Source organism: Coregonus clupeaformis, unplaced genomic scaffold, assembly GCF_020615455.1.
Source record: "Coregonus clupeaformis isolate EN_2021a unplaced genomic scaffold, ASM2061545v1 scaf0001, whole genome shotgun sequence".
Classification (NCBI taxonomy): Eukaryota; Metazoa; Chordata; class Actinopteri; order Salmoniformes; family Salmonidae; genus Coregonus; species Coregonus clupeaformis.
In genome coordinates, this window is record NW_025533456.1 from 1 (window position 1) to 12,783 (window position 12,783).

The following is a 12,783-nucleotide window of genomic DNA, read 5'->3' on the forward strand; positions in this document are numbered from 1 at the left end:
GACCCAAACAACAAGAAATCTGGAAACTCAATAATAAAAAAGATGACTTGCTCTCAGCTGGGTCTTGTGCGTAACATTGTGACTGGTGCTGTAACTCCCCCACAACCGGACCCATTGACGACTGATCTAGTGAATGGAGGGACCAAAGTATATACCTAGACTATGAGCTAACGACCTGTCCATAAAGTTCGCCTCCTGAATCGGCCAGCGCCTTAACACTCGGGAAACTACTGTGTCATCCAGGGGGGAGGCGTGAATGGTGCAGTGCGCAGCAGAGGTCTCTGACGAGTGTGGGTTTGGTATGATACCTGGGGTGGGCGAGAGTGCCCTGCCTGCCGCCTCCAGACCCAAAAGAAGCCTGCACGGCAGCGTGCAGCAGAATGTCCTCTCTGCCAAAAAGTGACACCTGGAGCTGTCGTCCTCCCATTTTCCGGATCTCTGCCCACCCAGCTCCGCCGGAACTGAATCCGGGTTGAGGGGAGTAAAACAGGCTGAGGCCCCTTCCAGGGCGTCCTCTTGCAGCTCGCTAGGTTGTCAACCCCGGATGGCCATGTCCACCAGCTGGTTCGAAAGTCAACATTGTATCCCGGCAGGCTGGCTCCATCGAGCGTCTCTCTTCTAGGCTGTACTGGAACTGTCGGTGAGGGCCCGCTCGTTCCACCCGAACCGCCGCTAGGTTATGAAACTCCAGGGCAGTCGTGTGCGGTGCCCCACGTCCCACATCCTCTGCCAGAGTGGACCAGCTGCTCGCCCGAACTTGCCCGTAGTTGTCCCGGCGTCTCCTCCTTCCTCCAGGCCGCGTTGGCCCGCTGCGGGGTTTTCCAATAAGGCAGGAGGCGAGGGCGGAACACCTTCTCCCGGCTCTGATGGAGCCAGGTTGATGGTCAAGAAGATAGGTCCGGTTGCAGGAGGAATCCCTGGCAGCGGGCGGCTGTCACGTCTTAATCCCTATGCCGGGATAGATTCCTCTGGGTGCTGGGGTGTGGGTGGCTGTGTCCCGGTCGCTCAGCTGGTCCTTGGGTCAGGTCCTTTCCTCTCAGGCGCGTTGGACAACGGAGGGCCCGAACCATCATTTCTCCCAAGCTGGCTAGCACTTCGTGAAGCTCCCGGACCCGCGCTATGACTCCAGGCATGTGCTCTTCTCCTGCTGACTCTCCATGTTCCGGTGTTTGATTCTGTGGTGAGTGATTTTTGAAGTCAGGCGCAGGAGGGTAAATCACAGAATAAAAGGGTTTATTCCGAAAAGCACAGTGGTGCGGCAGCAGTAAATTCAATCACTCCAGCGTAAATCACGCACTAAACAACAAAGGAAGCGGGTGAAATATCCCGGCGATACAAAATACAAGGAGCTCCACCAAGCTAAACTAACCTCCCACAATAAACAATCACACACAAAGACAAGGGGGCAGAGGAACACTTATACAGGTACTGATGAGGGGATATGAACCAGGTGCGTGTAGTAAACAAGACAAACCAAATGGAATGATGAGATGAGAGTGGCAGGGGCTAGGGGCGGTGATGGCGAAACGCCAAAGCTGCCTGAACAAAGAAGGAGCTTCTGAGGATGTCGTGACAGCTGTGGAGCTTTGCCGCTCCTTCAGGGTTATCTTTGGTCTCTTTTGTTACCTCTCCCCTGATTAATGCCTTCCTTGCCTGGTCAGCGTGAGTTTTGGTGGGCGGCCCTCTCTTGGCAGGTTTGTTGTGGTGCCATATTCTTTCCATTTTTTATAATGGATTTAAGCAATGGTGCTCCGTGGGATGTTAAAAATGTTGGAATATTTTTTTATAACCCAACCCTGATCTGTACTTCTCCACAACTTTGTCCCTGACCTGTTCGGAGAGCTCCTTAGTCTCCATGGTGACGCTTAGATTGCAAACAGGTGGACTTTATTTAACTGATTATGTGGATTCTGAAGGTAATTGGTTGCACCAGATCTTATTTAGGGGCTTCATAGCAAAGGGGGTGATACATATTTCACACCACCGCTTTCGTTATTTCTGTTTTAGAGTTTTTTGAAACAAGGTTTTTGTTTCATTTCACTTCGCAAATTTGGACTATTTTTGTGTATGTCCAATCCATTTAATTTACAGGTTGTAATGCAACAAAATAGAAAAAACGCCAAGGGGGATGAGTGCTTTTGAAGGCACTGTAGATATCCAACTCATTACTGAGCAGATTGTTGAGAAAACAACTAATTCTATATCCTATTATTGTTTGTTTTATTTGAAAAAAATTAAATACACGACAATAAATACATTACAGACATGTTTTTATATCAACAATTCTATTATATGATTCCTTAATGTCTATACTATATATATACAAATATATAAATACATATAATAAACATATTAAAAGGACAGCACCCTTTGTAGTGCAGTGTTCCCATCTCTTGTCCTGACTCATTGATTTAAGTCTCTTTGGACCAGAGGGAACATTACCCCTTACTGGCCCTCCAACATCACTTGCTCTGGTTTGGTCTACCACCAAGTCAACCAACCCCGCTTCAGAGGCAAGCCAGCAGAGGGGTTGCAGGGTGGCACAACTTCCAGTGCCAGACAAAAGTGATCAAGTGCTAGTGGTGGCATTTTAAACTGCAAAACTCCTTACGATCTGTACTTTTGTATACCAGGTTGGCTGGCCTTCTCTAGTCACTTCGTAGGCTCAGTCACTGGTATACTTTTAAACCATTTTGGGTTTACTACCTTTTTATTTGGGCATTTTTATTGTTCAGAAATGTGGTGGGTACTCTCTTCGTTCACTGGACTTTATCCACTAGCTGTTCCAAATGTCCGAACTGAATTATGGTAAAAGGTCTTTTTGTACTCTGCGCCATCGTCTTGGAACACCTTACAAAATAATTTTAAACTGGAAGAACTTGTCCCGATTGGTGTTTTTAAATCTCTGTGAAGGATTTTGAGGCTGATTCCCTGACCTGTCAATGTCTTTAATTTGCTGTTTTTGATATTGTTATACTCTTGTGAATTCATGAATGGTTTTACTAGATTACTTGTAGTTTTTCATGTTGTCTGTCTGTCATTTTTTGTAATGACTTGGTGCTGCCTATCTTGGCCAGGACGTCTTGAAAAAGAGATTTTAAATCTCAATGAGCCCTTCCTGGTTAAATAAAGGTTAAATAAAATAAAATAAAATGTGGGGAGAGAGTCTCAATGGAACGTTGATTTTGACGGCTGTTGTTTCTGCTGGAGAGAAGAAGGTGTGCTGATTAACCCTCTGAGTTACGTTGCAGAATACATAAGCTCTATGGAAGAATATATTTATGGCAGAATAGATAGTGTACTCTGTTAAGCTTTATGGAAGAATATGTTTATGGCAGAATAGATACTGTACTCTGTTAAGCTTCAAACCATATTTAATTCAGGGAAAATACAGGTAACTGACAAAATAAAGGAAACAACAACATTATTTTTCTCTTAATAGGGCGTTGGGCCACCACGAGCCAGTAGAACAGCTTCAATGCGCCTTGGCATAGACTCTGGAACTCTATTGGAGGGACGCGACATCATTCTTCCACGAGAAATTCCATAATTTGGTGTTTTGTTGACGGTGGTGGAAAACACTGTCTCAAGTGCCGCTCCAGAATCTCCCATAAGTGGTCAATTGTGTTGAGATCTGTGACTGAGACGGCCATGGCATATGGTTTACATCGTTTTCATTCTCATCAAACCATTCAGTGACCACTCGTGCCCTGTGGATGGGGGCATTGTCATCCTACGGGGCATAGCCATGGTAGCCAAAATAATGGGCACCTGGGCCTGTCCAGATTTTTATAAATGACCCTAAGAATGATGGAATGTTAATTGCTTAATTAACTCAGGAACCACACCTGTTTGGAAGCACCTTCTTTCAATATACCTTTGTATCCCTTATTTACTCAAGTGGCTCCTGTAAATGTCCCATGATCTATATGGCACACGTAGATGCAGTATTTTTGTGTGTTTTTTAATCAAATTAAATAAAAATTATATATGTATATATATTTAAACATTAATAGTTCATTCAAACAACTAAATATACTAACATAACATAACAAGAACATAATTCTGACTTCATAAAATAGCCTGTGCCACTAATACATCCATAAACTCACGCTTTGGTTTGTCTTTCAATCAGTGTTTTGGCAAAGTTCCCATTTGGGTCGAGAGCAGAGCAAACCTCCGGTTATCAGTGTGACACTGATTGAGGTAGAGAGAGAGACAAAGAGAGAGAAAGAGAGAGAGAGAGAGAGAGGGAGATGAGAAAGAAAAAATGGTGGGGGGGGAGAGATGTTTAATAAAATGAAATTGATCATTGAAATATATATTTTGGAGAGTGTGTGCATCTAATTTTCTTCAAGTACAGTATAGTACATTACAGTACAGTACAGCACAGTATAGTATAGTAACTCACATGACTTCTTCCTTAGAGCAGTGTGAGCGAGGAGGTAACGGGTCAGTTTGATGATTAAACTGGTAGTCACCCCACCTGCATGTACTTTAGGGCAGCGACATCGAGGATCTGCTATAACTCTCCCTGTAGAGAAAATAGCGAAAGTCAAACAAAACACTTTAGTCTCCCTATACATTCATCAACAATTTCCTAATCTAGTTTTAGACAGGGATTCAATCTGAAACCGTGTTACAGTCGCGCTTGACATTTAAAGATAATATCCAATTGAGTTGACATCTGCAGCGTTTACTGTACCTTAAATATGATCTCAACCAACGAGGTAACATTGCCTTTAAAAGGTGCATTATCGACAACGTTATAAGGAGTGAATCCCGGCCTTAATGTTTTAGTGTAAATTGTAAGACATGAATAACGTGAGTTCACACCCATAGTCCATAATTGTATAGTTAGATATACACTGAGCATACAAAACAAGGACACCTTCCTAATAGTGAGTTGCATCCCCCCTTTTTGCACTCAGAACAGCCTCAATATGTCAGGGAATGGTGTCAAAAGCGTTCCACAGGGATGCTGGCCCATGTTGACTCAATGTTTCACATGTGTCCTTAATGTTTTGTACACTCAGTAGAAGTTCAAAGTTCTACTAAATACTCAAACATAATACTCATTGTCATCAAAAGTTCTACAGTTACCTTGTATCATGTAGATGACGTCTGAGCAGACCAGAAGAACGATAACAGTCATTGCAGTATTCATGATGATCTTGACTCTGTAGACTGTAGTTGCAGTGTGGCTGTTGTATCGGAAGGTATACTAGTAAGCCAGCTGCAGTCTTCTTCTTCTTCTTCTTCTTCTTCTTCTTCTTCTTCTTCTTCTTCTTTTTCTTTTTCTTTTTCTTTTTCTTCTTCTTCTTCTTTGGTTGCAGTGAATTTCTGAGTTAAACAGTTTGTTTTTGGTGAGTTGCTCTTCTCATCTCCACTTTAGTGTATGTCTGCCTCATCATGGTAAGAGACATCTTATATGGTCTGAGCTCAGTGAAAGTGACTCAAGAGACCACATACCAGAGTGGAGGGGGAAGCAAGCCAAATATTGCATTTGGGAAAATGTGTTCATCCACTTATTTCCCCTCCCTCCCCTCCTACGTAATGCATGTCTGAACAGCAGCCCTTCTCTACCAGAGAATTTCACAAAAAAGTGCCAATTCTCATTGTACCAATCACCTTTTTATGAGGGGCACCTTCCTTCCATCCTGTATCGACACTGAACCAGTGACGTGTGTTGAGGTCTGAGGATGGGGAAGCCACTTCTATTGAGCCCCGCTCACAGTCTGTGTCAGGTCATGCTGGAACAAGAAGCTAATGAGCTGTCCAGGTGCTTAGTCTTGTACCATTTCTGAACTGTACAATCTGACAAGATCAGCCTTAAGTGGAATATTTTGAAAGGCTCTCGTTGTCACGGATTCTGCCGAGGCTGCTCCTCCTCCTTGCTCGGGCAGGCTTCGGCGTTCGTCGTCCCCCGGAGTACTAGCTACCACCGTTAGATGTTTCGATGTTTGATTGGTTTGGTCTGTCTGTTGCACCTGTGTCCGTTTGTGTCTGATTATGTGTCCTATAAGTTTCCTGCTTTGTGTTTGTGAGTTTGTGTGTTATTTTCCGCCTGTCCGTTGGTGTCACCTGTGCAGTACTCTGGACTTTGTTTATTGTGACGCACTGTGTTTGCGTTGTCGCTCGCCTCCTTGTTTTGAGGTCCTTTATTTTGTATTGTTTATACAGTTAGTAAAGTCTTGTTTGACTCAGCCTATGTCCTCGTCTGACTCCTCAACCGCATCCACATCAACACTGACACTCGTTTGCTGATGTTTAAACATTTGTGACATTGTTTTGAATTTTTTGCAGTCCATTAAGCCAAGGAAATTAAGTTCACCAAAGTGGTAAAACCTGGCTCTCATCTGAACATTGATATTGTCCAGTATGTTGTTGTAGATTTGCCCGCTCTCTGCTCTGATCGGCTGTTTACTACAAGTTTCAGCGTTCTGCCAGGCCCAGTTCATTCCATTTCTGATCAAATCGCTCATAGAAAATATTCAAGTCTTGTCTCTGCCGTTCCATTGCCGTGCATTCAAATTGCCATCGATAAAATGCAATTATGTTCATTGTCCATAGCTTATGCCTACCCATACCATAACCCCACCTCCACCATGGGGCACTCTGTTCACAACGTTGATATCAGCAAACCGCTCGCCCACACAACGCCATACATGTTGTCTGCGGATGTGAGGCCGGTTGGACGATACTGCCAATTTCTCTAAACAACATTTCTCTATGGTAGAGAAATCAACATTCATTTTCACAGGGTGGGTACTTCTGACCTTATGTCGCTACAGTTCAGCACTTCACCCTCCTCAGAAGAACACACACACAGTCACATGTCCAGTGTGCAAGGGAGTCAGAGTCATTGGTCATAGTCTGGATGCCAGTCTGTTTAGCTACCATTACACTCCAAAGATGATCATATGACACTGATCAGAACGATAAAGGATTTGGAATGATAAAGGCTTTAAAGCTCAACAGACTGGTACTACTCAGACTACATTGGTCATTCAGGGCTCATAGAATTTCCTGGAGTTTCAGAGGGAAGAGATGTGTTGCAATGCTGTTCTCCACTTCTAAACACTTCTGAACCAGCTGCACTAAGGGTGCGATAATGTACATCTCCACAATCCATCATGTAGGAAAGAAAAGCCCTGGCATTATTAAAGAATGGTTTGTTTAAACACTCCCAAAACTAACTAAATTGAAGGTAATTTGTCTATGTATGTGTGTGTGTGTGTGTGTGTGTGTGCGCGTGTGTGACAATCCACTGACTGTCCCTGTGACTTAATAAATAGCAACTCAGTTTAATTACATTTACATATACATCATTTAGCAGACGCTCTTATCCAGAGTGACTTACAAATTGGTGCATTCAACTTATGATAGCCAGTGGGACAACTACCTTTTTGAAAAAAAAAATAAGGATTACTTTATACTATTCCAGGTATTCCTTAAATAAATAATAAAGATAAATAAAGAATAATGAAGGGAAGAGTATTGCCACTTTTAATTATTTGTCTTTGTTACTTTAGCAGATGTGATTCCTAATAAGGAATTTCCTATAGGGCTAACAATTAAGACGTTGGGTTCTTCTGTGGGAGACCTTGGTTCAAATCCCGCCTGTGACATCCCTGTGACTCAAACAATATCTATGAATAACGCTGGTATTTCTTCTTATTTCCAACGACAAAAACCACCCACTACTGGAAGCATTACTAAACCACCCACTACTATCAAATATGGTTGAGGCGCTTGTACTTGTTGGCTTAACAAAGTCCTCAGAGTTGCCAAACTGATAGGAGTGTTATGTTAGGGAAGTGTGTGTGCGTTTGCGTGTGTGTGTCTGTGTGCATGGGAAACACACTTGTTCCCTGACACTTGTAGAATCTATGCCAAGGTGCTTTGAAGACACTTTATGACACATTATGTTGGTGTTTCTTTGATTTTGGCAGTTACCTGTATCTATCTGTAGGAAATTCCTCACATTTGCCCTTTATCACTTTTTAAATTCAACCTCCTCTTTGTATTTTAATGGACACACCATCACGATAGCTCCAACTCTAACCAGCAATAGTTAACAGAAATACAGTCCTTTATTCAAGCCAAATTCTGAACAGTTTTTAAACTGTCTATCCAGCTTTACCGCAACTCTGTATCCACTTCAGTAGCTTTCCATGATTGGTCTCCTGTCCTGGACAAGACTGAAGGACCATTTATCTGAGTCCAGTTGATGTGCCATTTGGTAACGCTTACTTTTAACGGGTTCTTGTTACAGTGTAATAACATGTGTAATTACACTGTAACAAGTATTGTAGTTAACGTAACAACTCATAGTTACAGTGTAATAACATGTGTAATTACACTGCAACAAGTATTGTAGTTAACTGTAACAACTCATAGTTACAGCGTAATAACATGTGTAATTACACTGTAACAAGTATTTTAGATAACTGTAACAACTCATAGTTACAGTGTAATAACATGTGTAATTACACTGTAACAAGTATTGTATTTTATTTTTTATTTTTTCATACTGGCCCCCTGTGGGAATCGAACCCACAACCCTGGCGTTGCAAACGCCATGCTCTACCAACTGAGCTACATCCCTGCCGGCCATTCCCTCCCCTACCCTGGACGACGCTGGGCCAATTGTGCGCCGCCCCATGGCGGCTTCATACAATTAATTAATTGAAAACTGTGACAAAGGTTGGGATCCTTTGTGGATGTGCTGGGTGTCTGATAGATTATAGCCTATGCTCAATAGGCTCTAATTACTTACCCATGAATGTGCATTGTAAAAAATATACTGTATCTCCAGTCAATGTTGTTGCCCCCAAAATAAAGCATACCATATGGGTTAAATTAGTTGAGCTTACGAAAACATATCTAATATGAGTGTCATCCCAGGGGCGGCAGGTAGCTTAGTGGTTAAGAGCGTTGTGCCAGTAACTGAAAGGTCGCTGGTTCTAATCCCCGAGCCGACTAGGTGAAAAATCTGTCGACGTGCCCTTGAGCAAGGCACTTAACCCTAATTGCTCATGTAAGTCGCTCTGGATAAGAGCGTCTGCTAAATGACTAAAATGTAAAAAATGTAAATGTAATCCCAGATGAGGAATAAGACATTATTTCAAAGCATAGTACATGTAATGTTTGCCTAAGTACAATGTAGTTACTAGTTGTTACACAGGATTTAGCTAGTTAAAATGAAGTGTATCTTGCGGGGTACTTATTTGTAATGAATGTTTACTTATACAGTACATTACCCATCCTGACAACCTTGCCCTCATTTTTAACATTTCTGGAAGCAGTGGCAGTGTGTGGGTAAAATCACAGGGGAAGCCAAGCCAGGTAAAATAAAAAGACATATTACAACCTATGTGTTGTGATAATTGCGTTGTTTGCTCTGTAACCTGTTAGTTCATATGCCTTAACACTGTGATGTAAAGGCCAAAGGCCGAGACAATAGGAAGACACAGTGGCAGAATAAATTCATCCACACCTTTGTTTGATCACATCTGTCTGGTGAAGTCCACAAAACATATTGCATTCAACAAACAGTTACATGACCTACAGCATGGTCAAGCAAGTTAATGTTTCCGACATTTTTGGACTTCTAAACAACTATTGATTAGAACCACGGAGAGTTACCGCAAGTCGCAAAGAAAACAGCTGCTGCCTCCACTATTCCAGCAACATTTCAACATAATCTAATCACCTATGCTTAGTCTAATACAGTGATAACTAAAAGATACCAAAAACGATTTAGTCCAATGAACGTAAGCTAAATATGATGTGGCTGTCCATGGCACTGATTTGTGTGTGTGTGTGTGTGTGTGTGTGTGTGTGTGTGTGTGTGTGAGTGTGTGTGTGTGTGTGCAAGTAGAAAGGACATGTTGACTCACCCTATTTCTAGAGAAACACCAATGTCATCCTCCTCATTCATGTTGCCTAAACGGTCTATGCCTCTAATTACTAGTTGTTACACAGGTTTTAGCTAGTTAAAATGAAGTGTATCTTGAGGAGTACTTACTTGTAATGAATGTGTACTTATAAAGTACATTACCCATCCTGACAACCAGGCCCTCAATTTAAAGCTTCTGGAATCAAGATCCAAGTGGGAGAATAAACACATTAGTACAGCACAGAGTACATGTTATACCTGCATAAGTACAATGTAATTACTAGGTGTTACACAGGATTTAGCTAGTTAAAATGAAGTGTATCTTGAGGGGTACAGGAGAGAGATTTGCACAGTTATCAAATCGTTATGCCAGGGTAAACCTACAAGAAACACAGACCTATGAAGTAGTTCTGAAATCACAGATGGAAATAGGAATGGTAAAAAAGCGATTGTAACCATTTCCGGGTTTTATGAATCATACTGTGGTACTCAATTGTTGTCACATGAAGTCAGTGGCAACACAAGGGGACACGTTCGAGGTTGTTTTTATTTTGAGTGTGTTGCGCATATGGGAAGATATTGTTCCTTGACATGATGCCTTCATTCCTGAGATAAATACATAATTGCACCAACGCATCCTATCCACAAGTGAGAATGTTCTTCAACAGTGAAACCCTTGCAAGATTATGTGATGAATAAGAGTTTGGCTTATGACCATTTAAGTACAGTATAAACCATTATTCAACAAAGCTTACAATTTGGCAAGCACAAATGACAATTTCCCAATTTTAACCATAACTGTTTATTAATGTGTCTAAAATGTTTAATTGATGGTTAAAGTAAGTGACCCATTGTCAAACACACCGTTCAATTACTTAAATTTTTTTTTTTAATGATGTTAACCGTTGGTGAACCTGTTTTTGCCACTGCGCTCTTAAGCTTCAATTAATTTGAAACAAAAGCTTGACCTGGGCCTGGGCATCAGACTCTAGAGCTCTTTACTGCAGAGCTGTGTCAATGAGTGCATCTTCAAGTAAAACATTTTTTGGTATCTGTACTTTGCTTTCCTATGTATATTTTTGACAACTTTTACTTTAACCCCACTACAGTTCTAAAGAAAATAATTTACTTTTTATTCCATACATTTTCCAAAACCAAAAATACTCATTACATTTCGACTGCTTAGCAGGACAGGAAAGTGGTCCAATTCACACACTTATCAAGAGAACATCCCTGATCATCCCTACTGCCTCTGATCTGGTGGACTCACTAAACACAGTAGCTTCGTTTGTAAATTATGTAAATTATGGAATTGTACATTTTGGAATGGACTCTATCCACATGTGTATTTATCCTACTGTTTTTGCCAAACAAATGTCAATGTTTTTTGTCTTAGTGTTGGAGTCTGAGTGTTGGAGTGTGCAAAACGAACAAAACAAGACAATCGTGCCGTCTGATTTGGTTAATAAGGAATGTGAAATATTTTACTTTTGATACTTATGTACAGTATATTTAAAACCAAAGACTTTTAGACTTTTACTCATGGAGTATTTTACTGGGTGACATTCACTTTTACTTCAGTCATTTTTTACTAAGGTATCTTTACTTTTACTCATGTATGACAATTGGGTACTTTATCCACCACTGGCTATCATATAAACATATGAAATACCTATGAAAATAAATACATCAAAGACATGTTTTATATCAACAATACTATTATATTATTCCTATACTGTATATATATACATTAATAAAATATATATAAAAGGATGGCTCTCTTAGTAGGGCAATGACCCCATAACTGTCCTGACACATTGATTTAACCTTTTACTGCAGTGGGCTAAATCAGGGTCACACAGAGTGATTCTTGGTAGTCTTAAACAAATCTACATTTGAAGCAAAAGTATACACCTCACACACATGGTAATGACCTTAAAAAAAGAAGACACGTGTACCATGTCAGATATAGAGTTGAAATGTATTGCATTTTGAGTTTGCATCCAAATATTTCACTTTATATACACCACAGAATACTGAAATATAACAAAACAGTTTGACATAGAAACACCAGATTTTCGGCAACAAAAAAATATATACCTTCATAAATTATGAAATTATGAAACATATTAATAATATTCCACCCATGATGCCAGTAGGTCATTTGACTCTAGGAAAGGGATCTATGTGTCTTTGGACCAGAGGGAACAGTGCCCCCTGCTGGCACTCCAACACCACTTGTTCTGGTTATGGTGTCCCATACAAGGGGCCAACCCTGCTTCAGAGGCAAGCCTGCAGAGGGGTTGCAGGGTGGCACAGCTTCCAGCTTCCAGCACCAGACAAAGACTGATCAAGTGCTAGTGGTGGTAGGTGGGGAGAGAGTCTCAATGGAACGTTGATTCTGACGCTGTTGGTTTCTGTAGGAGAGAAGAAGGTGTGCTGATTAACCCTCTGAGATACGTGGCAGAACAGATACTGTACTCTGTCAAGCTTCAAACCATTCTTAATTCAGGGAAAATATATGGCCCATGTTCTATAAGCCAAGGGCACACAGAGAGACAGTAAAGAATATATATATATATATATATATATATATATATATATATATATTTATTTATATATAAATAACTGTATAACTTAGATTTGTGTGGGTAAATGTTGTGAAATTGTTAGATATTACTTGTTAGATATTACTGCACTGTCGGAGCTACAAGCACAAGCCCGCAATAACATCTGCTAAACACGTGTATGTGACCAATAAAATGTGATTTGATTTGATATGTATATACACTGTAGGCACTGAGTGTTCAAAACATTAGGAACACCTTCCTAATATTGAGTTGCATCCCCCACTCCCCCTTTTGTCCTCAGAACAGCCT

General features: G+C 41.1%; 1 protein-coding gene across 1 annotated transcript in view; it reads right to left on the reverse strand.

Annotated features, from left to right (window-relative positions):
- Positions 1-11,880: 11,880 nt before the first annotated feature.
- LOC123482915 (interleukin-8-like) overlaps positions 11,881-12,783 on the reverse strand; it is a 55,225-nt gene continuing 54,322 nt past the window's right edge. The window contains exon 3 of the mRNA XM_045212145.1: positions 11,881-12,321. Coding sequence (XP_045068080.1) covers positions 12,185-12,321 — 137 coding nt within the window. The 3' untranslated portion in view covers positions 11,881-12,184. The remainder of the gene's footprint in view (positions 12,322-12,783) is intronic.